We start from the raw sequence: 27,192 nt of genomic DNA on the forward strand, positions 1-27,192 counted from the left end.
GAGGCTGATCCATACAATATAAGAAGAAAGAGAGCCAGTAAAGGCCAAACAGAATGGAATAGATGCAAGAGTTGAGCCTATTTTGTGGAAGCCCGCCCATCAGCCGTCTTCCCTCTCTTCTCCTCCTTGGGTCTCAGGAACTCAGCCTTCAGAAGTCATGAACTGAACCTCTCCTCCCACCCCCACATCCACCAGTCTGTACCAAGAGTGAGTCCTCAGGAAGCAGCCGCCACCATTCATTATCATGTAGGGGGACTGCCAAGTATTTGTACCCAATCCAGACACCACCACTGAAATCAAAGTGCCCCAGTCAGGTCAGTGGGCAGTTCATTTTCTTTATTTTTTCACAAGCTTTGAATTCAGAAATAAGAGCCACAACAAGTTGGTTGTTAAGTAAAAATGGGAGTGATTACAAAGGAAAACTTTGTACAAAACTTTAAAAATCTGACTGCCCCATCAACTGCCTCGGAGGGACCAGGACTCAGGCCACCCAGGGGCAGCCATCACCCCCCCATCGTCAGCCCCGAATGGGGATGGGGAGACCTCTTTCTGAGTGTGAACCTGGCTCAGCCTGAAGCCTAGAGCTGGCTTGAAGAACACACACAGACCAGAAGACAGCACGGTGAGTTACAAGTGCCACGGAGACCAGGGTTTCTGACACAGGATGTGGAGGATGCTTCTTTGCAACCTAGTGCAAGGCTTCCCCTGCCATTCCGAGAATTCACGGATCTCACAGGTGGGGGTGGGGCGAGCTTCTTTCTAGTGTGGACCAGAGGTGGGGGCAATGAGTAAACATCTTCACTGCAAGAGGTTTGGGACTGTCCCTCAGGGCTTGAGGTCTCGGCATCGTGTCTCAGTCAGTCCTTGGCGATGTCCCCTCAGACGCACTCACAGACTTGCATACGTAATTTAGTAACATGCATCAACTATCCTAGAACATCTACAGGGTGCAAAGGAACCACCACTCAGAGAATCATGGAGCCAGTGGAGTTAGAAGTGGAAGGGACAGAACAAGACAATGCTAAAACCTGTGGTTCACTAGGAAGGGGGAATGAAAACACCATGCTCCGAGGTGGATTCAGCATGAACACAACTGTGGGGCAAGGAATTTCCAAGCAAACACACCACACTAGTACCACTTCTTCCTAAACAGAAAAGGGAAAGAGCATCCTTCGACTTCCCCCTCCCTCCATCAGCACCAACTAAAACTGTGGGTTTCAAATACACTGACAGGAAAAGGGATGGACATGATTCCCAGAATCCTTCACGCTAGCTCCTCTGCGCATCCGCGTTCAACCGAGGCTGGTGATGTTGGAGCGGCCACCAGGGGGCGCCACGATGCGGTGGCCGGTGCGCCTGGGATTGTTGTCATCTATCTGGGCACCTGAAAGAGAGCGCCAGTCGCTGCTGGATGGGATCGGTTAACATCAGCTCCACGCTGTTCCTGGAGGCCATGTACTCTGCCATGCCCCGCGCCTTAGCAGAAGCCATGACCCCTCCCCGTCTTCAGGTGTTCTCCACTGGACCGACCTTCATTCAGGGCTCAGTCCAGGACCAGCCATGGGAAGCCTCCCTGGCCTCTGCAGAGTCCACTGCTCCCTCTTCTGTGCCCCTCAGTCCTTGGGCTCTCCCTCCTTCAGCCCTGACCACCTTGTGGTGTTCTTGTCAAAGTCCCCAGTAAAATCTGACATTGCTGAGACAGGTGATCAAACAGTTACTGAGTGCCTACTGTGTGCAGGCACACACTTGGTGCTTTAACATGTTACTGCATTTAGGGCACACGATCATACTATGAAGGGGGTGTTTGTACTCCCAACTTATGGGTGAGCAATTTGAGGCTCAGGCCACGTGTCTTGTGGGACACAGGTGTTGGGTGGGGAAGCCAGGATTGAAGCCCAAACTGGTTGGTTTTCAAAGCCCATGCTCTTAGGCACAGTGTCCCACACTCCAAAGGTATTTTACATATTGTGTGTGTGCACATTTGCATATGCATGTGCATATGTGTGTGCACGTGTATGTGAACTATGCAAGCTGGATTTACTTCCCTTGTTGGCAATAGGTGGATCTGGAGGGGCGTGCGGTGTGCAGAGGTTCTTAATTTTAAATTTTCAGAACCAATCATTCATTCTAATTGTATGTATTCTCTTGCATAAAGACGTAAAATTCTAGCAGCAAACCCAGTGCCTGGAGCTCAACAAATATTCTATTAAATGAGTAAATCATGAAAGATGGATAATGCTGAAAGGTGGGAAGTATAGAGTCCTAATCAGGGAGGGGAAGTTGAGCTGGTGGAACCAAGGAAAAGCAAAAAGATAAAAGCAAAGAAGCTATAAGTCTGCCTTTCTTCATGGTCTAGAACACAGCCTTCCTGCACAAATAACTCACAATCTTCCTGCACGCAACTTATCACCAGACCCTTGGCTAGTAGAAAAACGTAAGTTAGCTCACTGCATCCACAGCATTGTCAGTACTGCACAAAGCCCTCTTCAGCACACAGCACAAGCACCATCCTATACAATCTCCAGCAAGCCTTTGTTTCCTTGCAGTCAGCTCCTTTCTCGCTGACCTACCCACTGCACCCTTTCATACTTTTTCTAATAAATCTGACTTTCTTTACCTACAACGGTCTTGGTGAATTCTTTTTACTAGCTGCAGAACACTGGCCCCACATAGTTGCCACCTGCAACAAGAAAGAGACTCAAGTTTTAGTGCTAATCGTGCCTTGAATTTGGGCAATTTGGACTAAGACACCACCCCACTCCCTTGGCCTCATTTCCTTTTCAGCACAATTAGAACAGTAGACTAGACGAGCCCCTTCCAACTCTGACATTGTATGATTTGTCTGTGTAAGCCACTAAGAATTTGGTTCAGAGTACTGACTTTTCTTTTCTCCCATTGTTTCACTGGTAGACAGTATATGTCTTCTTGCAATACGAGAATCCCCTAAAGGCCTGGAATCAGGCCTAGCACTTAGTACCTTTTTCCTTATAACCATCTGTACCTTGCTGGTTACATGTCTGTACTTTGAAAATACCTGCTGGAAACCTCGTATTGAAATTTGACCCCAAAGTTGGAGGTGGGGCCTAATGGGAGGTGCTTGGGTCATGAAGGGCAGATCACTCATGAATGGCTTGGTGTCAGCCTCATAGTAATGAGTGCATTACTCTGTTAGTTCTCAGAAGAGCTGGTTGTTAAAGAGCCTAGCACCTCTGCCTTCTTCCTCTGTCTTCCTCTCTTGCCATGTGATCTCCGCACACACCAGCTCTCCTTCGCCTTCTGCCATGCTGGAAGTAGCCTGAGGCCCTCAGCAGAAGCAGATGCTGGCACCATGCTTCTTGTACAGCCTGCAGAGCCGTGAGCCAAGTAAACCTCTTTTGTTTAATTACCCAGCCTCAGGTATTCCTTTATAGCAATGTAAATGGACAAAAACAGACACTAACTCATGCTACAGCTCTATAATGTAACATATGCAAATATTTAAAAAGGGCATCTGTGAGGTTGTTACTGACGTTGGAAAGCATCTATGCTGTTGGTACCAAATGAAGTCACCTATCAACCTGCCATGAGGCTGGCTGAGAGCAGTGGTGCTGTGGGCCTCAGGAGGACTAAGAGTGAAACTGAGAGAACAAGGGTGGGGAATGGCCCTTCCAGGAGGCTTTTAACTTCACTGTTATTCTTGTTCCAAGAACAATGGGGAGGAGGATTTTCTGTCCATGTTTAATTGCAATTGAGCAATGTTTAATTGCATAACTCCAGAGAAGAGGTCCAGTTTGCAAACTCCTTGAGAGCGTGTGTCTTGTTGGCAACCAGACAGCTTTTCCCAGGACTGAAGCCAATCCCTGTTTTGCTGATTGAGCATCACATGACTATTAGCATTCTATTTAGGCTCCATTTTGTACAAAAATATTAAACACTGGAAGCTCTTCCATGAAAGTCTTATGGAGAGTGAGATGAATGGGGAGGCTTCCCTGATTCATGCTCCCTCTGCCTGATCACTGAATCAGACACTTCCTGAATGGATGAAAGGTTCTGCCACCACACAACCTAAATTGATACTTCATCCTCTCTCTCTCTCTTTGCCCCTTCCACTCTCTCTTTTGCTAAGTATATCGCCTTTCCTGACCAGGAGTTAGCAAGCTGGTCCATTGACTAAATCCAGCCCACCGTCTGTTTCTGTACAGTCCATGACCTGAGAAGAGTTTGTACATTTTCAAATGGCTATTGAATATAACATCCTAGATGTTGACATCCTAGATGTTGCCTCTTAGCTTGCAAAGCCTAAAGTATTTGCTATCTGGCCCTCTAAGAAAAAAAATCACCATAGGCTTAGTACCTAGCACAGTGTGGAACCCATGCAACGCCTCAAAGAGTTTGCAGGACAAAACAATTTAACTTTCTCAACGTGTGCGTGCCTGCCCTCATGTGGCCATCTGTCGAAATTGCAGACACACTGCCCTGGGGCCTTAAGTCAGGAGGGATCAAGTAGGTATCTAATTTTGTTCCCACACATTTGTTGAGCACCAAGTCCTGGTATTTTGATACTGAATTTCTTGGGTCTTCAGTTTCCTCTTTAAATAAATAGATATAATGTCACTCTATGGAGTAGTGAGAATAAAATAAGATCACGGGTTATGAAAGTACAACACTGCAGTGGGCAAACAGGCTAAAGACGTGCGCAGACCACACGCCCTGCAAATGGCAGCTACTCCCATCTCTTGCTCATCCCCACCACTTCATGTTTACCTTCATGAGGAAGAATGAAAATGTTCCCAGTGTGTGTAAGGATGAGTACTGGGACAATTTTGGTGCCACTCTTTGTAAACCCAAGTCAGGTACCACCATGTTGCCCCCCTAACATGGACCCCCCTCTGCTTGGTGACCATACCAGCCCACTCTGCCCCACTAGTGAGAACAGGCTCAGGGCAGGGCATACTCCCTTCCCTGCTTCTTCATCTAGTGTCCAAGGCCGCGTGTCCATTTCCTCAGGAGCAGCAGGAAGGACTTGGCCTGAACTGCTGCACGTGTGGGGAGCCTGGGCCGCCACTCATTCCTACCTGATAAGCTGAAGTTGGACTGGTGGAGGTTTCTGATGGGCGGGGGCTGGTGTTTGGAAGGCGAAGATTTGGCTGAAGGAGCGGGAGTTGCATATTTGGGTGTAGCTGGCACCTCGTACACAGGACCGTCATACATGCCCCTGGAAACCCCTTGCAATCCAAAAACCTAAACAGAGGATGGGAGAGTGTGATTGATCGACACTGTGCACCTGTGCCTTTCTGGGCAGACAAAGCAGAGCCCTGCGGGTGAGGGAAACCTGAGGTCACTTCGAATGTGCATGCACACATACACAACACACACATGTATGACATGTGCACATCACACATATGCACCCACACTCACACAGGCATTCATACACACAAGTATGCATACATACACACATACATACCCACATGCATACACATACATAGAAGCACACACCACACACATGCACTCACATATATGCAGTCATGCACATATATACACATGCACATGCAATAAATATGCCTACACAGTAGCATACACACGTGAACATGCACACACACTCTGAAACACATATGCAGATATTCACACTCAAAGGCATACACTCACATATGTATACACATGCATACATGCCCACACACATACACACTCAGATATACACACCCGTATATACACTTACATACACACTCATACACATACACACAAAGCTTCATGCAGGAGGACCCCAAATGCCTTCCAAGAAGAAATCGCTTTCCCTGACACTACCGCCTACCCACCCCCGGAAAGGACCTCTGAATCCCAGACACGCAGCAGCAAAGGCCCCATCTTCATGTACGTTCTTGCAGAAGTCAATGGCAAGGCAAAGATTCGGGGGGCAGGTAGTTTGTTGGAAGATGGTTCCAGAAAGGTGGAAGAAGTGGGGAGGTGAGACAGGGAGGGAGAAAACTCAGTACAGAGGGACAAGGAGTGGGCCAGGTCTGTGGGGGGCAGGGCTGGGGACGCTGTGGGGAGCACACCTCCGCACCAGCCTGCAGGAGGATGGGGAAGGAGGACAACAGAGCCACAGCCCCAGCCCCATTGGGAAAGGGCTATGGGGGCGGAGACCATGAAAGCAGCAGGGCTTCCAGGCAGGAGGCTGTCAGCCTGCTAGGAACTGCTGATAGCAGCCCAGGTGACCTCAAGGGTGGCCAAGGTTGGGAGGGCACCTGCTCCAGGCACTGGAGAACAGCATGTGTTCAGGGACCTGCCCAGGGTCCCAGCATGGGTCAGTGGCAGCGCCCTACCCCAACACGGGGCTTCACCCTCTACAGCAGGTGACAGTGTCCTGACCCCAGCCCCGGCTCCCTCCTTCTCCATAGCAGGTGACAGCACACTGATCCCCAACTCTGGGCTCCTGCCTCTCCATAGGAGGAAGCCTCAATTTTAGCACTAAGTTCAAAGACCCACCACCTGCCTATCACATTGACGGCCCTCCCCTCTGTCCCTGGAGCCCTGCTCCCTGACTCCCTGGGCCTCATTGTATCCTATCCGCTTTTCTCTGTGGCTTTTGCGTTGCTTCCTGGGTGAGGCCCTTCATCACTCCCTGAAGCTCAGGTGGCCAGAGGCAGGCTCTGGTGCAGATCTCTCCCTCACCTGGCCTAGCTCCTGCAGGCGTGAAGGAATCCCTGTGCGATGAGACCCCTGGTCCTACTGCTCCTGCAAACTGCTGTCTTGGCGTTTGGGGTCACATATCTGCTCTCACGGAAGCGGACGGTTAACCGCAGGCCTCAGATTCAGACCAAGAAGGAAATGAAGCCAGCCAAGGGCTGTTTCTGCCTCTTCGGTGGGTGTCCCAGCCAGGGATTTCCAGGAGTCCCCCTGTCCTCAAGTGGCCTGCCGCCTGTGCCTGGCCTTGTCCCGGATCTGGCTTGTTTCTGCCCCATCCCTTGTTTCCCCATCCGGTGCGAAGCATCTGTGCAATCTAGTGTCTTTGACTTGGGTGCTACACCTTATGGAAGCTGGGGAGGGACCAAAACCAGACACAGAGCCTCGCAGTTGGGGCTGGAGCCTGGGAATGCAGGAAGGCCTCTGGACTTTTCTATCTCAATTGGTGCCACTTATGAAGCACACAAAGAGCAGGACCACACACGTACACATACACGTACACACATGCCCACACACACATGTACACACATGCCCACACACACACAGCCCCCCACATGCTTGCATATACACACGCGCACACACACTCCAACACATGCACACACATCCCCATATGCCTGCATACACACATGCACACATAACGCACACATACATGCACACGCGCGCGTGCACACACACACATTAAGCTGGCCTTTCTGGCAAACATCAGCTGTCTCATGGGGAAAACAGGTGCCATGGGGATGGGAGGGCCTGGCTAGGGAAGATGTTGGCTACGGGTGGGAGTCTATCTCAGCTGTAAGAAAATTCCCTCCTCTGAGTTGCTCTGAAGTTAGGAATAGAGACAGCTCCTTCCCTTTGATAGATGTCCTGAGGTCAGCGCTAAGGTTGTTCAAGGAAAATAAGGAACGATAGGGCAGAAATCAAGGGAGGAAGGACGGGAAGAAAGGGCAGATCTGAAGGGAGCCCTGCCTCCAAGACGCCAGGGATAACGCCTTCCTCCAAAGGGCCAGACCCGAGGGTTTCTGGGCTGTGACTCTGGCTAAGTCCTTCCTGGCTCTGGGTTGCAAAAGAAGGATCACAGCACCTCCAGTGGGTGGGCAGGATTGCTTAAGATGACGCAGGACAGCGCCCAGAGCAACTTGGTAAGCATCCCTCCTATGATCCACCCACCCTCAAGGGTGCACACCCCTCTACAGTTTACAAAGCCCTGGAACTTGCGTGTCCTCATTTGATGCTCACTCCTGTCCTCAGACAGGAGCCCAGGCCAGCGTCTCAACCCACTTAACAGACAAGGAAAGGGAGGTTCCCAGAGTGATGACATTATTAACTCTGCACATGTCAGATCTCAATTCCCCAAGAGACACTGTCAGCTCTGGTCCCACGGGTGGGCCCGCTCCCCTGCAGACACACTGACCTTATTCCTGATTTTGACGCGCTGGTAGAGGTGCTCCGGGAATGGCTTCCGCGGAATGAAGCGGCCCATGCCCTTGTTAACGTTGATGTTTCCATCTTCAAAGACGATCTTGCCCTGGCTGATGACCACTAGTGGCGAGCCATGGCACTCCATGCCCTCGAAGATGTTGTACTCCACTGCCTGCACCAACAGCCTCAGCGTTACTTCCCAGGGTTTGCTCTGCTCCAACCGAGCTGTTCATAACAGCGATTTTGCCTAACATTATATCATAAGCGTGTTCCAATGTTTTTTTTTTCTCTCTAAAAACACCTTTTATTGACTGTCTAATATTCCACTGTATGGTCCACAATGTATGTAACCAACAGCTCACTGTTGGGCATGTAGGCTGCTGGTAGCTTTCTATAATCAAACCAATATTGTTCTGGGGCATCACAAACAGGAAGGGGGTCCCCCTGGGGTTATGCAGTGTGGCTGCTTTGACTATACTGGACATAAAAATAAATACAATGTTCTTTGTTTTATTTAGAATGTCTCTTTAAATAAAATATTTTTTTCTCTAGGATAGGTTTCTAAAATCAAATGACTGGGTGAAATAATATGAGCTGTTTTAAAGCATGTGTTCCCTATGGGCAAATTATTTTCCCAAGGGATGAAACCAACTGACACTGTATCAGCAATAAGGGAACATTTTGGCCGGGCGCGGTGGCTCAAGCCTGTAATCCCAGCACTTTGGGAGGCCGAGACGGGCGGATCACGAGGTCAGGAGATCGAGACCATCCTGGCTAACACGGTGAAACCCTGTCTCTACTAAAAATACAAAAAACTAGCCGGGCGAGGTGGTGGGCGCCTGTAGTCCCAGCTACTCGGGAGGCTGAGGCAGGAGAATGGCGTGAACCCGGGAGGCGGAGCTTGCAGTGAGCTGAGATCTGGCCACTGCACTCCAGCCTGGGCGACAGAGCAAGACTCCGTCTCAAAAAAAAAAAAAAAAAAATAAGGGAACATTTCATGTTAGCGCCCTCCAGCATTGGATAATGCCATTTTTTTTCTTTCTCTGCTAATTTGAAAGACAAAATAACATTTCCTTTAAAACATACATTTGACCATGCACAGTGGCTCATGCCTCTAATCCTAGCTACTCAGGAAGCTGAGGCATGAGAACTGCTTGAACCTGGGAGGCGGAGGTAGTGAACCAAGATCACGCCACTGCACTCCAGCCTGGGGGATAGAGTGAGACTCTGCTTCCAGAAAACAACAACAACAAAAAACAAAACCCATATGTTCCTTCCATCACTCTTCAAGTGAATACTTGAACTTGTGTGTCAACTGTCACCAGCCAACTGCTTTTATTTATTATTTTAAAAGTAGGTCACATATATGGTTGGAAAAAAAAATCAAATAGTAAAAAAGATATTTGATAGAAAGGTAAATCTGTCTTCTACTTGAGTATGAGACATATGCCTTGAAGAGTTTCTTCTGTATCTCTAGGTATGTCCAAGGCATGAATAATTGTCTGACATACACATCTCTACACAGACATTTCTCACCTTGGTTTTTCCTTACCTCAGCAATTGTTCCATATCAGCACACATACAAAACACTTTTACATTGCTATACCGTATTTCATCAGGAAGATGTACTACCATTTATATGCCCAGTTCCCAAGGATAAACAGTTGGGTCATTGCCATGCCTTTGCTAAAAATAATGCTGAAACAGACTTTGCATCCACAATCTGCACACATGAGTATGTTTCGAGATGTGCAGTCTGGGGCCAAAGAGTAAATGGATTTTCGCCTTTGATAGAGTTGCCCTCCAAAAAAAGACACCACTAGTTTCCATTTCCAACAAAACTCTGTGAGCCTACCTGACAGCCTTTGGTAAACAGTATCTTTGTATATTAAACTCCTGATCTCAGTTGCTGGCACAGGTGAAAAATACTATCTCTAGGTTGTTATTTGCATTTGTGACTGAGACTGGGTCTCTTTTTAAATCAATACATGCCGTTTCTATATTTCTTACTGTGTCACTCCGTTTTGCACATTGTTCTACTTCTCAGGGTCTTGCCACTCTTACTGGTTTCTAAAAGTACACACTCAATGTTAAAGAATTTATCCTTTGTTATGTGTGTTGCAAATATTTCCTCCCTCCCTGGTTCTCTGTGTCTGGAACTCATATGAAGTAATTGTTTTTGCCACACAGATTATTTTGTATATTTTTTATGTAGTCAATAGTCAAACGGACCATTGTTTTCCTTTACCATTTCTAAGTTTTGTGTCTTGCTTAGCAAGATCCTTTCCCTTTCAAAATTATCATTTTTTTTAAAAATGTGTGTTTTATTCTAATCCTTTCATAGTTTAATTTTATCTTAATCTTTGATCCATGGTTTGATTTCTTTGGTAGTAAATAGCAGGGCAGAGAGATGTTAAGCGTCATGGGCCAGGTGTTCTAACACATTTGGATGAGTAACTATCGTTTCCCAATTCTAATTGTCTCCTTTATTGTAAGCCAAATTCTCATAGGCAGTCAGTCTATTCCTTGGCTCTCTTTTCCTGTACTCATGCCAAACTGTTTGGTTTATTGCAGCTTTATGACATGTTTTAATAACTAGGATGACTGACACTCCTGGCCCAGTCTTCCCTTTTTTCAGAACTATTTCAGCTACTCTCACATTTCCCAACTGGGAACTCTGCTTTCCTAGCTAAATAATTAAATTTTCTGATGGGATCACATCAAATTTATAGATTAGATTAGAAAGAACTGATATGTTCACTATATTGAATCTTCTCAGTGTAAAGGTCCTTGAATTTATGTAAGTCTTTAGTTTTTTATTTTTTTGGTTTGTTTGTTTGTTTTGAGACAGGGTCTCACTCCGCAGTGCAGTGGCACAATCATGGCTCACCACAGCCTCCAAGTCCTGGGCTCAAGCAATCCTCCTGCCTCAGCCTCCCAAGTAGCTAGGACTACAGGCATGCACCACCATGCCTGCTTAATTTTTTTTATTTTTTTGTACAGGCAGGGTCTCATTATGTCACCCAGTTTGGTTTCAAACTCCTAGCCTCAAGTTCCCCCACCTGAGCCTCCCAAAGTGCTGGGTTTACAGGCATGAACCACTATGCCAGACCAAGTCTTTAGTGTTTATTGCTATTATAGGATTTTGATTTCCATTCTATTTTCCAAAGTGATTTTTTGATTCTTCCACAGAAAAACTATCAATTCTTTATATTGGTTTGTAATCTGATGGTGTTTGATGATTTTTAGGTGCATTCTTGGGGGTTCCAGGCAATCACGTCTCCTACACACAGCTGTTGACACTGTGCCGGCCTCGCAGGACCCAGGCAGACAGTGCATTTCCAGCGTCAGCATTTGCTAACCTAATTCTCCCTCACCCTAAAGGGGCTCCACTATGGAGTGATTCATAACTGTGCCGAGGGAAACGTGAATTGTGAATACGGAGAGGTGGTGCAAGGAACCAGTCACCCATCTCCCAGCTGAAACTGGCCAGCCCTTGGGGATCTGGGCTGCTGTCCCTACGCTTGGGTGAGGAACATGCTATGCTGTGGTGACAGTCTCAAGCTGCGAGATGTGAGGATGCCCCGGTCACATCACAAATGCCACACCCTGCATTTCACAACACCACCAAATGTTAAATGTCAATTCCTTCTTTTCTTAAAGGTAATATACAAACAATGTAAAAATTTAAACAACACAAAACACCATGATTAAAGAACCTCTTGTCTCTCCCATCCATGAGCCCCCGTTCCCTGGTTCCCTCCAGGGAGGACTGGTTTCTTTAATACGGTTTGAAAAGCAGCCAGTCAGCTGATGTGTGCTTAAACAAAACGTGGTCCATCCCTACAAGGGGATATTATTCAGCTATCAAAGGAACATGGTACCCATCCATGATATAGCATGGATGATCCTCAAAAATATGATGTTAAGTAGAAGAAGCTAGACATAAAAGGCCACATACTGGATGATTTCATTTCTATAAAATGTCCAGAATAGGCGAATCCATAGAAACAGAAAGCAGGTTACTGGTTGCTAGGGAATGGGGGAGGGAGAAGGGGACTGATTGTTCATGGGCACAGGGTTTTGTTTTTTTGGAGGTGATGAAAACCTTCTGGAATTAGTGATGATTGTACAACCTTCTCAATATACGAAAAGCCACTAAATTGTACACTTGAAAATGGTGACATTTATGGTATGTGAATTATATCTTGATAAGAAAGTTTAAAACATCCAGATAGTCTATGATATACAAATATGTATGCACACCCATGACGCGGCACTTTGACGTGAATGTTTTCCACAACGATAGGAAAGAATACAAGGTGTGTTTTATAGAAAAGTAGATCTAAAATCTAATCACTGGTCAGTATTCAAAAAATGGTCTCTCTTCATTGTTAAAAGTAATATTTTTTAAAACATATAAAAACAAAACTAACCTCTAACAACAGTTCTCAATCCATGTTCTGAAAAAAATTGCAATTATGTGGATGGCATTGCTTTGGACAAAGAAAATGAAACAGACAAAATCCTTTGGTCAAACCACTTCACAGTATCCTCAATTGTCCTCTTGTTGCTCTGAAAAGAATTCAAATCTTGCCTCACGCAGAGAAGAGATGCTTCCCCGAGTTTAACCTGAAGACAATTACCTCCCAGATGGGTACCCCTGGGTATACTACATATTGTTATGGGTTGAACCATGCTCCCAAAAAAAGATATGTTGAAGTCCTAACCCCCATGACCTCAGAATATGACCTTATTTGGAAACAGAGATTTTGCAGGTGTAATTAGTTAAGATGAGGTCACACTGGGGTGTGGTGGGCCCAACATCCAATGACTGGCATCCACAAAAGGAGAAGACACAGCAGAGAAGGCCAGGCAATGACAGAGGCAGAGATGTAAGGGATGCCTTACACGCTGTGGAACCAAGTACTGCGGGGGACGTCAGACACTAAAAGAGTGGCCTGGAAGGGATCTGTTCCCAGAGCCTTCAGAGAGAGCATGGCCTAGCCAACACCTTGGTTTCACCTTCTACCCTCCATAACTTTAAGAGACAAAATTTCTTTTGCTTATACCACCCAGCCTGTGGCACTTTGTAACAGCATCCAGAGGAAACTTACGCACATGTCCTCTGTCTGTCCATTTTCTCATTTATTAATAACAATATACCTAACTTAGAAGATCCTGAGGATTAAATGAGATGACGCATGGAGAATGCTAAGCACGGAGTAACTACAAAACAGTATTTGGCTGGATTGTGATGATAATCCAGGAGTGCCCACTCCTAAGCATGGAATCTGGTGTGGCCCCTGATCCCACATTGAAATAGTAAGACAATCCCAGCTCAGTCTACTTCCTTCTGGGTCCTTTTCTGCTGACCTTTGACTGGCTAACTCAGACATTCACGTTCCTTTCTAGATGAGGGTCACCTTACGAAGCAAGGAGCAGCTCCCACAGCCAGATGGCAGTGGGAGTGCACACCCTCTGCTATGGTCAGAATATCCCCTCAAAATTCAACTGGACATTTAATTGCCATTGCAATATTATTAAAATGTGAGATCATTAAGAGTTGATTAGGTCATGAAGGCTCTGCCCTCATTAATGGGTTAATGCTATTATCACAGGAGTGAGTGAGTTATTGTGAGACTGGGCTTGTTATAAAAGTGAATTCAGGGTCCTCTTGATATTTCTTTCACACTTGTCCTCTCTTGTCCTTCTGCCCTCTGCCATGGGATAACTCAGCAAGAAGACCTTTGCCAGATGCCGGCATTTTAATATTGAAATTCCCAGCCTCCAGAACCATGAGTCAAATAAATTTATTTTCTTTATAAATTACCCAGTCTGTGGTATCTATTACAGTAGCACAAAATGGACCAAGACACCCTCTCACTGACAAGACCCTCTCAGATGTTCTCCCATTGCCTCTCCTATGTGCACAGACCCCAAGCAGTGTGTACACACATGAAATAATTCATAATAATAAATAGTAGAATTGCATGCTCTGCTGGACTGTACATGTGAGTGGCATAAACCTTTCTCCATGAGAAGATGATCTCAGGCACCCTGTTCCCCGGAGATGGGGACTGTGAGAAGCAAGTAGTGTTACCAGGGAGCATTGTGTATTGTAAGAATGACCTGGATTGGTGAGCCGGACAAGGTCAGTGAGCAGCTAAGACCTCTGCTTCTGCAGGCCGTGTCTCTTGCAGCCAAGTGGATACTCCAGGGCCATGCCCATGAGCTGCTACAAGTGTTTCCTGTGGCTTTCTTATGAAACTTCCCTGTGCCTGGCGTCCTGTCCCCATACCTGTGGTCTCCTTCTCCAGTGTGTGAGCCCAGGGACTATGGGAACACCCACGGCAGCTCCATCATGGTGTGTATATGCCCTGCTTCTGGCCTGTGTGCTTGCACAGACTCCAGTGAGCCAGGGACCACTGTGGCCTCTTGGGTCTGTGCGTGTAATTGTTAATCCAGACCCAAGGCCACTGCTGGCCGTGCACAAGGTGTTAAAGCAAGCCCTTCAGGGAGGCACAGGTGTCTTCTGCCATCTCTGCACGCACCCTTTCTGTGCATGCATCTTTGGTAGGTTGCTGGATGAGTGAAGAAATCAAAAGCATATAAGATACAAAGCAGAAATGGCCCATAATGATAGGCATGGAATGTGAAAAAGTGTGCACTTTAGGGCCAACCTTTTCCTGTCTATGAGCAGCCAGCCGCAAAACTGAGTGGGAGTTTTCTAATATACCAAATAAAATCCTTTCTAGCTTGATAATTAAATGGAGAACCTTAGACCCAATACTTTCCCTCGCTGAGCCCTGAAGCTTACACATTAGAAGCAGTATCAGATGGCTGGCAACGCATGCATCCACGAGCAGGACAGAGAGAGGCAGAGAGAGAAGGAGAAGCAGCTTAACTGAGCCTGCTCAAATCCCTCCTCCCAGTCTCTCCAGTCAGGCTATGTATCAGATCACATTCTAGGTGGAAAATTCATAAATCATTTTAATTAGTCTTTTAAAATGGTTACAGTGAAGAATCACTTATCTCAGCAGCACAAATAGGCCAGGACTTACCGACTTGTGACTTTTGGCTGTTATGGTCTTCACCTTGTCGGGGTCCCAGATGACCACGTCAGCATCCGAGCCCACAGCAATCCGCCCTTTCCTTGGGTACAGGTTAAAGATCTTGGCTGCATTGGTGCTGGTGACAGCGACAAACTGGTTCTCATCCATTTTGCCAGTAGCCTAAAGGCAAGACCCACAGATGAGAAGAGCATCTCATAATGGGGCCAGGAGGAGGGGTGGCTGGGCACAAATGGAAGCCTGCCAGCTGGAGTCCTTGCAAGGCTTGGAATTCTCTCCTCTCCCAGCTAAAAACGTGCCATCGTCAAGAACCCCAAAGGGCCCAGCCTCATCAGAGAGGACATTTAATTAACCGCACAGAGGTATGTTGACACAAGAGCCACGATGACATCTTGTCCATGTCACCAGGCCCAAGTTTAACAGAAGATAAAAACCTTTGGTTTCAGGTCAGTGATCAGAGTGAAACCCAGCTCTTCCTCTGCAGCTCTTCTTCTCTCTACCCACTCCACACCCCAACTCCTAACACGTGTGCCCGTGCATACACACAGAGTTACAGAGCCATTTTCACATGAACTAAGACGTGGTTGGGAAACAAAACAAAACAAAACATTTTTCAATCTTAAGATATAAAGGACAAGAGTGACATCCGCGAATGCAGAGGCCTCTCCTGGACTTGAGCTACTTTCTCACAAGTTACGCGTTCCCTCCTGCGCCCTCCTAGTATATCTGCTTCTGCCTCCATGTAAGAAGGGAACTTTTAAGAACCCAGCGTGCGTAATGCATTGGCTTTCACAGGGCAGGTAGGGTGTTTCTCGAACGCTCCTGAGAACAGATCCAGCCTTACCACCGCCTTGTCCCAGACGACGGTCATCCGCTCCTCTATCCCGTTGACACCCTCGGGGATCAGGGTGAAGTTGTCCTTGCCCACCGCCTTCTGGGCAGTGCTGTAGGGACAGTGGCCGCTGCCTGTGACCTGCAAGTCCCCACTGGCAAGGACAAAACAAGGTGGAGTTCAGACCTTAGTTCATTTTGAAGGCAAATCCCGACTTCAGACAGGTACATGCAGTGCAGCCAGTGAATGAGCGAATAGATAAGGAAGCCAGTGGGTAACAGAGAAACTCTCCAGCGTGTGCCTGCACGCCTCACAAGTCCCAGGGATATCACTGGCCCCATGCTCTGCATGTTACAAAGCGAGAAATGTGTGCTGACATTTGTCTTCTTGACACAAGGCAGTTGGCACAAGGGCTGGCCAGTGTGTGTGTGCTGTGCTTGCAGAACAAACACTATTCACTGGTTATAGCAAAGTGGCACAAGTTCACTGGGATTTACCCTTTCATCCCCTGGTGTTTCAAAAACTGTTTCAAAAATATATACTCTTTGATATATCAGGTGCCCTGAGCTGAACACCTAAGACAGTAAAATGAATGGAAGAGGCCGAGTGTGGTGGCTCACACCTGTAATCCCAGCACTTTGGGAGACCATGGCAGGTGGATCACCTGAGGTCAGGAGTTCGAGACCACCCTGACCAACACGGCGAAACCTTGTCTCTACTAAAAAACAAACCAAAAAAAAAAAAATTTAGCCAGGCGTGGTGGTGGGCCCTTGTAATCCCAGCTACTCAAGAGGCTAAGGCAGGAGAATTGCTTGAACCCAGGAGGTGGAGGTTGCAGTGAGCCAAGATTGCGCCATTGCACTCCAGCCTGGGCGACAAGAGCAAAACTCAGTCTCAAAAAATAAAATAAAATAAAATAAAACAAAATAAAATAAAATAAAATAAAATATAAAAACGTATGGACCATTATTTGTGGTTCTAAATGAAGGGTGAAGAGGGTGAGGCTGTCCTCCAATCCAAAGGCCCAGGAAATGTTAGCCATTACCTAAATGCAGAGGAATATATTTAGAAGCTATCTTCACTCATTTATTCAACAAAACTGTGTTGCGTGCTTCCTATGTGCCTGGTACAATTTAAGGCATAGGGAGTGCATCTAAGAACAGAAAGAGAGAGCTTCTGCATGTGTCAGCTCTACTGAGGGACGGAGGAGACTGGCAATAAGCAGAGGCAAATGGGGCACATGGGCGCTGTCAGAGCGAGTGTCAGGGATTCAACTAAAGCAGATGGGGTGAGGCGTGCTGGGGACAGGCTGGGGATGCCATTATCAGGAAGATAATCAGAAAATTACATCACTGAGAAGGAGCCTTCCAACAAAGATCTGAAGGAAGTCATAGAGCAAACCATGTGGTGTCTAAGAAAGAGAGAACTAGCCAGGGGTTCCCATGAGTGGAAAGGCCCTGAGGCAGGGTCCTGCCTGGGGTTCAGGGTCAGCATGAAGCCGCGAGTGGACCGAGGGAGCCAAGGGCAGAGGAGGCCCAGGGAGGGAGGCTGGTCAGGGCATGTGCGCCGGATTAAGTTCTGCCTTGTGGGACGTTGTGGGGACTTGGGTTTCACCGGGAGAGGACTTACTGGTTCCGAGCAGAGGGGTGTTTGATCTAACCTAGGTTCTAAATGTCTGACAGCAGACTGTGATGGGTAGCGGGGGGGGTGGGCCTGCGTGGAAACAGAAAGGCTTGGTAGGAAGCCAGGGAGGACGGTGGCCTGAGCCAGGATGGCCACAGCAGACAGGTGAGGCGTTGTCAGACTCCAGGGCCTCTGGTCCGTGTTCCTGGCATTTCCTGAGATGGGCAAGACTGCGGGGGTAGCAGCTTTACAGGGGAAGATCTGCAGTTCTCTGTAAACGTGAGCTGCCCACCAGACATCGGACTGCAGATGTTGAGTAAGTCCTTGGCTATGCCAGTCAAGGATTTCTGTATCATCAGGGGGACAGTGATTTCCACGTGGGTGCACACCGCTGCCCCCTCCTCCAAGGTTCCTTCTGCCAAGAAGCCCCGTCTTATCCTCCCCTATTGGGCAAACTCTTACGCATCCCCGAGCCTTAGTCTCGATGCCACCTCCTCCAGAAAGCCTTCTGCAAACCTCCCGGTGGGTTCTAAGCATGCATCTCTGCTTCCAGAGCGGCCTGGACACTTAGGCTTACTGTGTGGCCTTGCTATTGCTAAGTGCTCGTCCCTCGTGGTGGCTAACAGAAGGGAAGGGGCTGAGGTGCTGGGCTGCACGGTGTGCGTGCACCACAGCAGGTGCACTGCAGGCAGCAGCGGCCACTTCTGGAGCCCTCGGTTCCAGGTCATTTTCCTGCACTGTCTCATAGGCAGCTCTGCCACAGGTACTGTCTGCTCCCACTTTGAGTAAAATGAGGGGGACCAAGAGGTGTTACGGGTGATGTCCCAGGTCCAGGGTGACACAGCCTTGTCTCCATCCCTAATCCTGAGTGCTTCCCAATACACCACGGTGCCTGCCACAGAGCAGGTGCTTAACAGTAGCTTGGCTCAACAGTAGGAGGTCAATAGATGTGAATGGAACAGTCACTGGATGCCACAGATCTTCAGGTCCCTGAAGGCCTGTTGTAAGCCACACAAGCGCTGTCCTTTCAGAGCACAGGGCAGAGCCTCCTCTATAATCATGAGTCCAAACCAGCCTGCGGATTCCCACCATTAACTCTCTGCCTCCAAAGGCCCCAGCTGCCTCCCCCAGCCCCACATTCTCACAGGTCTCACCAGGCCAGCAGGGAGGTCAAGTAGTCCGGCGTGGTGGGGTCCGGGCTAAGGGGAGGGGAGGTCACAAACGCCGCAGCCTTGGCCCAGTTCTTGCTCCAGTAATGGGTGCCATCGGTCCCCAGGCTGGCGGCAATGGGCTCGCCAAACACTAGGGGCCCTTGGGAGGGGCAAACACAAACAAGCCTGGTTAAAAGCAAATACTCTCTTGAGGCAGATGTCAAAGGCACAAAATCGGAAGACTGTGGAGGGAGAACGGGGCTGGCTGAAGGCCGGAACACTGGCCGCCGTTCTCGCAGGCATCACCGCCTGCACCGCAGGGACCTTGGGTGTCAGGCCCGGTTCCATCACATTGTCCACACCCCGCCAAGCGCTCTGTGGGGCGGACGGCAGCTGACTCACCCAGCAACCTTGTGGATACGGCTGTTGCTTTTAGGGTTTGGACATTATTATGTCCTTTTATACATTCGTAAGCCAAGGCACGGAGCCATGATTTGCTGTCTCGGTTTGGTTCTGCTGGAAGCAGATCTTAGGACTCTAGTTCAAGGGTCTTATTTGGGAGGTGATTCCAGGAAACACTGGCTGGGGATTGAGAAAGTGACATAAGGCAGGGAAAGCAGCCAATAAAGGGAGATTTCTCATCGAGGCACAGCGGAGGGCCTCGGCACTCCGTCCTGCTCGGGAACACGCCTCGGGGTCGTCCCACCCCAGGGGAAAGCGAGTTGGATGTGTTTCTATCAGCCCAGGGCTGGAGGGCGGCTTCCCGAGTACCAGCTTCCCGAGTACCAGCTTCCCAGAAGTTCCCGCTTGCCTTTCATGGAGTGGGCCAGGCGGGTTTCTTCCAGAAAAGCCTGCAGGCGGAAGCTGGGGCTCCCAGGAAAGATCTTTGCATTAGAGACCAAGGGCAAGAGATACAGCCCGAGAGACCCTGCTGCCCTCGCCCGAGGCCACCTGCTGCCCAGCAGGAGAGGCGGCTGTGAGCTCTGCCCGGCTCTAGGGCAGCCCATCAAGCAGCGCTCTTTGCAGTGAAGCAGGTGCCCTACGTCACAGTTGCCCAACCAGCAACCACTGGCCACATGTGGTTCTTAAGCTGGTGTGGCTGGTGCCACTGAGGAACTAACTTGTTCATTTTATTTAACATTACTTAATTTAAATTTAAATAGCCATGTGGGGCTAGTGACCACCTTATGGCCTCCTGTGGCTCCAGAACCTGCCTGCTTACCCACTCCCGGCTGGTACTGCTTCCAGATTTCCGTAACCTCTCTGAGCCCGGGTCTCCTTATCTTCAAAACGGGGCTAGTTTCAGGCAAGCTGTGCTGTTCTAGCCTCTACTTGTCAGCTTGCCCTTAAAAACACTGAAACAACGTGTTTGGGGTCCACGCCTGCTCTGTCCAATAAGGCAGTCCTGAGCCGCATGTGGCCACCCATAACCTGAGGCTGTGGTTAGTCTGAACTGCGTTGTGTACATACATGTAAAATACACACGGAATTTTGAAGAGAGTACAGAAAACATCAGGCAAAATATTAATGATTTTTACATTGATGACATGCTGAATATTTGGATCCATTAGATTAAACATAATATATGATTAAAATCCTCTTTCAATGGAGCTGGACTTATCAAGGTGAATGTCCTAGGGTCCTAGGGTCATTGGGACCAAAGAATTCCAGCCACCATCCTTGTGTCAGGAGCATCCCCCCTTCACCTCTCCCTCCTTAGACAGAACTCTGTCTGAGTTCGGGAGGGAGTGAACTTGAACCTGCAGGACACCCCCTTCCAGGCCCCAGCTGCCCTAGAAGGCCCAGGGCCGGCTGCATACCTTTCTTCCTGGCCAGAGCGATGATGTCAGCTGCACTCTTGCTCATGACCTTGGTGATGTACACAGGGCAGTTGATCCGGCCCGCAATGGTGATGGCCCGGAACACCGCCTCGGCCTCCAGCTGAACACAGCACACACAGTGTCACAGGAGGGAAGGCTGGGGGCACAGCTACCACCCATCTCCATTTTCCTTAACTAAATGTGGTCAGAAGGGAAATCTGCTCCATCGAATGAGAAGGACATACGGAGTCCAACAGCGCTTGACAGTGCCCCTGCTCTCTGGGGCAGGGCACTGGTCTCACGCTGGGATACAGCTGCAACATCCAAGCGCTACACAACTTTATACCACTGCCTCCCGGTTCCGTCCTGACCTCACTATGGGCCAGGAACACACAGCTCGTGGCCATCCCTGGGCCATGGAGCTCATGAAGAGCACTGGGTGGGATCTCAAGCCCCTCAGGACATGGAACATGTCCACTCACGTCTGTGTCCCGTGTCCGGCAGACACCAGGCCCAGGGCACGGGCCCAGGAGACTCAGTAATGACCTGATAAGGGCATCAGAAAATGTCCTCAAATTGGTCAGGCACGGTGGCTCACACCTGTAATCCCAGCACTTTGGGAGGCCAAGACGGATGGATCACTTGAGGTCGGAAGTTTGAGATCAGACTGGCCAACATGGTGAAACCCAGTCTCTCTTCATGAGATCAGAAGATTAAGACCATCCTGGCTAACACGGTGAAACATCATCTCCACTAAAAATACAAAAAGTTAGCTGGGCGTGGTGGTGGGCACCTGTAGTCCCAGCTACCTGGGAGGCTGAGGCAGGAGAATGGTGTGAACCTGGGAGGTGGAGCTTGCAGTGAGCTGTGATCGCGCCACTGCACTACAGCCTGGGCAACAGAGTGAGACTCCATCCCCCAAAAAAAAAAAAAAAAAAAAAAAAAAAGAAAGAAAACACACAAATTAGCCAGGTGTGGTGGCACAGGCCTGTGCCTAGTAGTTCTAGCTACTTGGGAGGCTAAGGCAGGAGAATCACTTGAACCCAAGAAGTGGAGGCTGCAGCAGTGAACTGAGATCAAGATCATACCACTGCACCCTAGTCTGGGCAACAGGGAGAGACTCCATCTCAAAAAAAAAAAAAGAAAAGGAAAGAAAGGAAAGAAAGTAAGTAAAAAGAAAGTGTCCTCAACTCAAAGGATGGCTTCCAGGGTGCCCACTCCATTCCATGCCAGATCAGCTTGCCTTCCTCCTTCCACACTCCCTGTGGGTGTGTGCACATGCACACACACCCACTCACACACACACACACACTCACATACACACTCTCACACACACTCACACACACTCTCACACACTCTCTCACACACATACACACACACGCACTCACACATATACACACACTCTCACACACTCACACATATACACACTCTCACACACTCTCTCACACACATACACACAGATACACAGAGCCACTCCAGGGGAAGTCATCCTTCTTCGAGGCTTGGGAGCAGGGCAGGCAGTGGGAGTTGTCTCCCGGGTGCTGGGCTTGGGCACGCGGCTCCACTTTCCTATCATCCACTATGCAAACTCCTCCGTGAGAATCCGTATCCACTTGGGACACTGAAGCACCCACGGGGCCTTGGAGTGAAGTTCCAGGCCCTGGGAGAGGCAGCACCTCTTCCTGGCTTCTCCAGCCAGCAGGCCCCAGGGTTCCCGGGGAAGACAATATGGTTTGGGATGGTCTGGGAGAGGACATGGGAAGGAGCCGGGTCCTGGCTGGGCTGTTCCAGCTGGAAGAGCATCAAGGTGAGTGCTCAGTGGTGAGTGTCAGAGTCATGCCTGAGTTCGGGAGTCCTTACCTCTTCAGGTCTGCTCAGGGCATGGCCCTCAGGACCCGTGATGCCCATGTCTAGGATCCGCTTTTGTTCCTACAAGACAAGAACAAATGAGTCAGTGATTAGAGGATGCCAGAGCTGGGAGAAGTGACTCCTCCAACCCCCTGGTTAGACAGAGGGGACAGCTGGGTCCCAAAGAGGTGAGTGGCTTGCACCAGGTTAACAGTGTGCTGGGTAGGGGCAGTGACCTGTGTCCCCTCCACTACACACCCATCCACCTTCCCCTTTGCAGCCCTGCATGGCTCCATCTGCACCTGCTTTATATTGAATCTCCCGGGATCAATGAGAGGCAGCAGGATTATAAGACACGAGCTTCCAAGACCACCCACCACCCTCTCAATGTCGGAGTCTCCCTGCAGGGCTCTCCTCTGAGAAGAAACGTGGTGTTTGGGTACAACATAGATATCTTCAACTAGGAATCCTACTCTAGTCTTTGACATTGAAATCAAAGGTCCCAAAACTGGAAGTCTAGATCCAGAACAGCCTCCTCTGTGACTTTGGGCAGGTTGGTCAAGCTCTCTGAGCCTCAGTCTTCTCTTCTGTACACTGGGGATACCAGTGCTTGTATTGCAGAGTGACCGCTGATCAGATGAGCGAGCATACGAAACACGCTCAGCACAAAACCTGATGAGCGAGCGCCCGCTCATTAATCGGCAGCCGGCTCTCATCTCTACTTCAGCTGCCTCTTCTTGGCATCTGTCTTTCTGGCAGGAAACCACTACCTCAAACTTATCATATAACCTTGAAATGGCTCCCTGAGCTGATGGCCCAGATTCAAATCCATCTGGCCCAAAGTTGCTTTGTCGCAGGAACACTTTAATTTCTAAAAAAAAAAAAAAAAAAAAAAGTTTGACATTGCCCAGATGCCAGCTGTGCTGTTGCTAATTTTAACTTCCTCAGTGTGTGTGTCATTGTTCTTGGACATGACCCCGTCATGAACCCCGGGCCCCATCAACCATGAAAGGAAATCACAATTTCAACTGTGCGTCTGTGGTTATTATGCTCGAGGCTGTTACAAGAATATAAATGGGAAACCATTTCAAAGTCTAACAGCTGGGTAGATTTAAGTAAACAATGGAATAATTTCAGCTACTGAAGACGCTGTTTACAAAGCATTTTTAGAAAATGTTTACAAAAGGATCTTAGAATACCGAGAAATCCCTATGTGAAATTGTTTAGATGTCAGTTACCATTCTGGAAGGAAAGAGGAAGTAAGGAGGGGGAGGGCAGGGGAGGGAAGGGGAATAGAGAGAAGGGGAGGAAGGGAAGAAAGGCAGGAGGGAGGGAGGAGAGGGGAAGAAGGGAGGATGAAAGATGACATAATGAGGAAAAACAAAAATGAGAGTAGGATTTCTAGTCGAAATAACGGACTACACATATGCATTTGTTTCACTGCCTTCCAAAACACACTGAAGTCACAACAGAAAGAGATACACAGGAACCAAGAAAATACAGAGAAGACCACAGGAACAAAATGTTGAAAGCTGGAAAGCAGATGTCCAAAAGACGTGCTGCAGCTGGAACAGCGAAATCTCTGCTGGCAGTGAGGGCAGTGAGGAGAGCCAAGCCCCTGATGTGTCACTCAGGAGCTGGGGGCTGGGCCTCTGCCACACTGGTGGGGGCGCGAGTGCACGTTGGAAAACTGTGTAGTAGTAACCACTAAAGCTGAATCTACACACACCCAGCCATTCCTCTCTTAGGTATATACCAGTGAAAGACGTGAACCTATGTTTAATAAAAGGCTGAACAAGAGTGGAGCAAGAAGAAGCACAGAAGCCTCACACATCACGGTCCCAAATGTGAAACTATCCAAATATCCAACAACTGGAGAATACACTGTGCAGATTCGTGCAGTGGAATTCTACACAGTGATGAAATAGAAAAAGCTAGTGCTACGCCTGGCCAAAGGATGGATCTCACATGCCTCGGATTGAGCAAATGAACCCAGACATAAGAGTGTGTGTGCTGTATGGTTCCATTCTTAGACAGTTTAAAATCAGCTAAGATTTGTGTGGCAGCAACTTCTAAGACTCCCAGTGATCCTGCCTCCTGCTTTTCAAGACTCTGCGGGGTCCCCTCCCCTGGAGTATGGGCTGGACCCAGCACCTTGCTTCTGATGAGCAGAGCAAGACAAAAGGGTTGGGCTGTCACTCCCAAGGTCAGGTTACAGAGACTCTGGTTGCCGACCTGCTCACCTATTGCTCTTTGGTTAATCTGCTCTGAAGGAAGCCGCCTCGCTGGGGCTGCCCATGTGCAAGGAACTGAGGGACGCCTCTGGCCAGCAGCCAGCAAAGAACAGACCATCACATTAGCCTGACAGCTAGCAAGGAGCTAAATCCAGAAATACACCACCTACGAGAGGCTGGATGCAAATCCTGCACGAGTTGAGCCTTGAGATGCTCACCGCCCCACCTGCCACTCACTATGGCCTGTGAGACCCTCAGCCAGAAAGAGCTGAGCTGCACCTGGAGTCCGGACCCATAGGACCATGAGATAATTTGCTTTAACATGCTATGTTCTGAAGTAATTTGTTATGCAATCATGGATGACTAGTACAGGTTTTGCTACCAGAAGGAGGGTGTTACCATAAAAGATATCTAAATATATGGAAGAGGCTCTGGAACCAGGCAGAGAATGAATTCTGAAACAGCATTTTAAATAGCCTTGAATGGACTCTAAGAAGAAATAGGGCCTCTGAGGACACTGCCAGTGAGTCCTCACAGGAGGCGAGAAGCAGCCATCAACAGTCTTAGGATGAAACCAAGGATGTGACTCTACAGTCCCTTGGTAAGAACTCAGAAAGGTGAGGGGTGGTGCCTCCCAGTGTTATCAGTCACAGTAAACAGATCCTTTAAATAGGAACCCTTTAGGCCGGGTACAGTGGCTCATACCTATAATCCCAGCACTCTGGGAGGCTGAGGCAGGCAGATCACTTGAGGTCAGGAGTTCGAGACCAGCTTGGCCAACATGGTGAAACCCCGTCTCTACTAAAAATACAAAAATTAGCCAAGCTTGGTGGCGCATGCCTACAGTCCCAGCTACTCGGGAGGCTAAGGCACAAGAATCAGTTGAACCCAGGAGATGGGGGCTGCAATGAGCCAAGATTGCACCACTGCACTCCAGCCTGGGTGACAGAATGAGACTAAGTCTCAAAAAAATTAAAAAACACATTTTTTTAAAGAGACATTTCAAAGAGATGAAGGCTATGCCTGTGGACCGTCTCAGTCAAACTACAGGGCCTCTAGGAAGCTTGCCGTTGTGTCTCTCAGCTCTCTCATCAGGGTAGCGGAGGGATTATCTCGAAGAAATTGGTGGGTGCCTTTTGTCTTACGGCGTGAACCCCAGTGAGATTCACAGGAGGCCCACAGATTTTTAGGAGAGTTGCCTTAGCAAAATACTGGAAGCTGAGACTGAACACAGGCATGTGATACGAAAAGAAGCAGTTGGATCCCCAAAACTCTTTTTATTTTTTTGAGATGGGGTCTCACTGTCACCCAGGCTGGAGTGTAGTGGCATGATCTCATCTCACTGCAACCTCCACCTCCCACATTCAAGCGATTCTCCTGCCTCAGCCTCCCAAGCAGCTGGGATTACAGGCACCTGCCTGGCTAGTTTGTTGTTGTTGTTGTTTTTTTTTTTTTGTATTTTTAGTAGAGGTAGGGTTTCGCCATGTTGGCCAGGCTGGTCTCAAACTTCTGACCTCAAGTGATCTGCCCGCCTCGACCTCCCAAAGTGCTGGGATTACAGGCGTGAGCCACCATGCCTGGCTGATCCCCAAAATTCTACTGAGCAAGAAGCAGGCTGAGAAAACCACTCAGCTGCGACAGACATGCACGACCTTTCATGAAAAAGGATGGACGACTCAAAGGATGGAAGCAGGAGCTCAGAAGGTGGAGCCAAGAGCTATGGAGACTTATTCTCAGACTTTGAGACTCAATCAAGGAACTGCCAACATTTCCCAGCCAGACTGCAGAACCGCCATGAACCAGTGAATCCTTGGTGCCTTCTATTTTCCCCTTTTTGAATAGAAATGTCAGGTCCACCCCTGCATGTTGTATGTCAGGAGGGTGGAGAAGATATCTTCCTTCTTTAGCTTCATAGACCTACAGATTATGGGAAATACAGCCAAGGAGTCTCATCCACACCTGGATCTGGTTCGGATGATGAGATTCCAGACTTTGAGCTAATGCTGTCATGAGGTTTTTAAGAAGCATGGGAGGGGGTGATTGTAATTTGCACGGGAGAGGGTCATCAATCATGGGGGCCAGAAGACAGATTGGGAGGAAGTCTCAGATGTGGCCCTAGTAATTCTCACTTCCTGACATTCCTGCCCTTGTATAATCCCTTCTTTTTGAGTGTGGGCTGGATGCAGTGACCTGTTAGCAATGAACAGAATACTCTTGCATGATGGAACTAAGGCACTGTTTGTTTTTTACATTGAATTTGAAAGAATGTCAATTGTGCAGAAAAACTATAAGGACCCAGATAAGAAGTGAAGTCAACAGAAGAACCTTAATGGTGAAGCTTTAGATCTCCAGCACTGAGCCATTATGCTGCTCTTCCACTGTGCTCCGGAACCAGAGGGAACTGGTTAACATCCTGGCTCTACTGCCCCGTGAGCAACAGTGAGCAACTTATTCATATCTGAGCTTCGGTTTCCCTATCTATAAAATGGGAATAATTATATCTACCATATGGAGTAGTTGTGAGTATGAATA

General features: G+C 48.5%; 1 protein-coding gene across 3 annotated transcripts in view; it reads right to left on the minus strand.

The window, feature by feature from the left end:
- Positions 1-296: 296 nt before the first annotated feature.
- Positions 297-27,192, minus strand: part of CRMP1 (collapsin response mediator protein 1) — a 70,980-nt gene continuing 44,084 nt past the window's right edge. For all 3 annotated transcript variants that reach the window (XM_031664731.1, XM_031664730.1, XM_031664732.1), the window contains exons 7-14: positions 22,439-22,507; positions 20,579-20,699; positions 18,762-18,918; positions 15,997-16,138; positions 15,144-15,314; positions 8,072-8,251; positions 5,055-5,220; positions 297-1,384 (exon numbers count right to left, since the gene is read on the minus strand). In XM_031664731.1, the coding sequence (XP_031520591.1) occupies positions 1,293-1,384; positions 5,055-5,220; positions 8,072-8,251; positions 15,144-15,314; positions 15,997-16,138; positions 18,762-18,918; positions 20,579-20,699; positions 22,439-22,507 (1,098 nt within the window). In that variant the 3' untranslated portion in view covers positions 297-1,292. The remainder of the gene's footprint in view (positions 1,385-5,054; positions 5,221-8,071; positions 8,252-15,143; positions 15,315-15,996; positions 16,139-18,761; positions 18,919-20,578; positions 20,700-22,438; positions 22,508-27,192) is intronic.

Source organism: Papio anubis, chromosome 3 (genome assembly GCF_008728515.1).
Source record: "Papio anubis isolate 15944 chromosome 3, Panubis1.0, whole genome shotgun sequence".
NCBI lineage: Eukaryota > Metazoa > Chordata > Mammalia > Primates > Cercopithecidae > Papio > Papio anubis.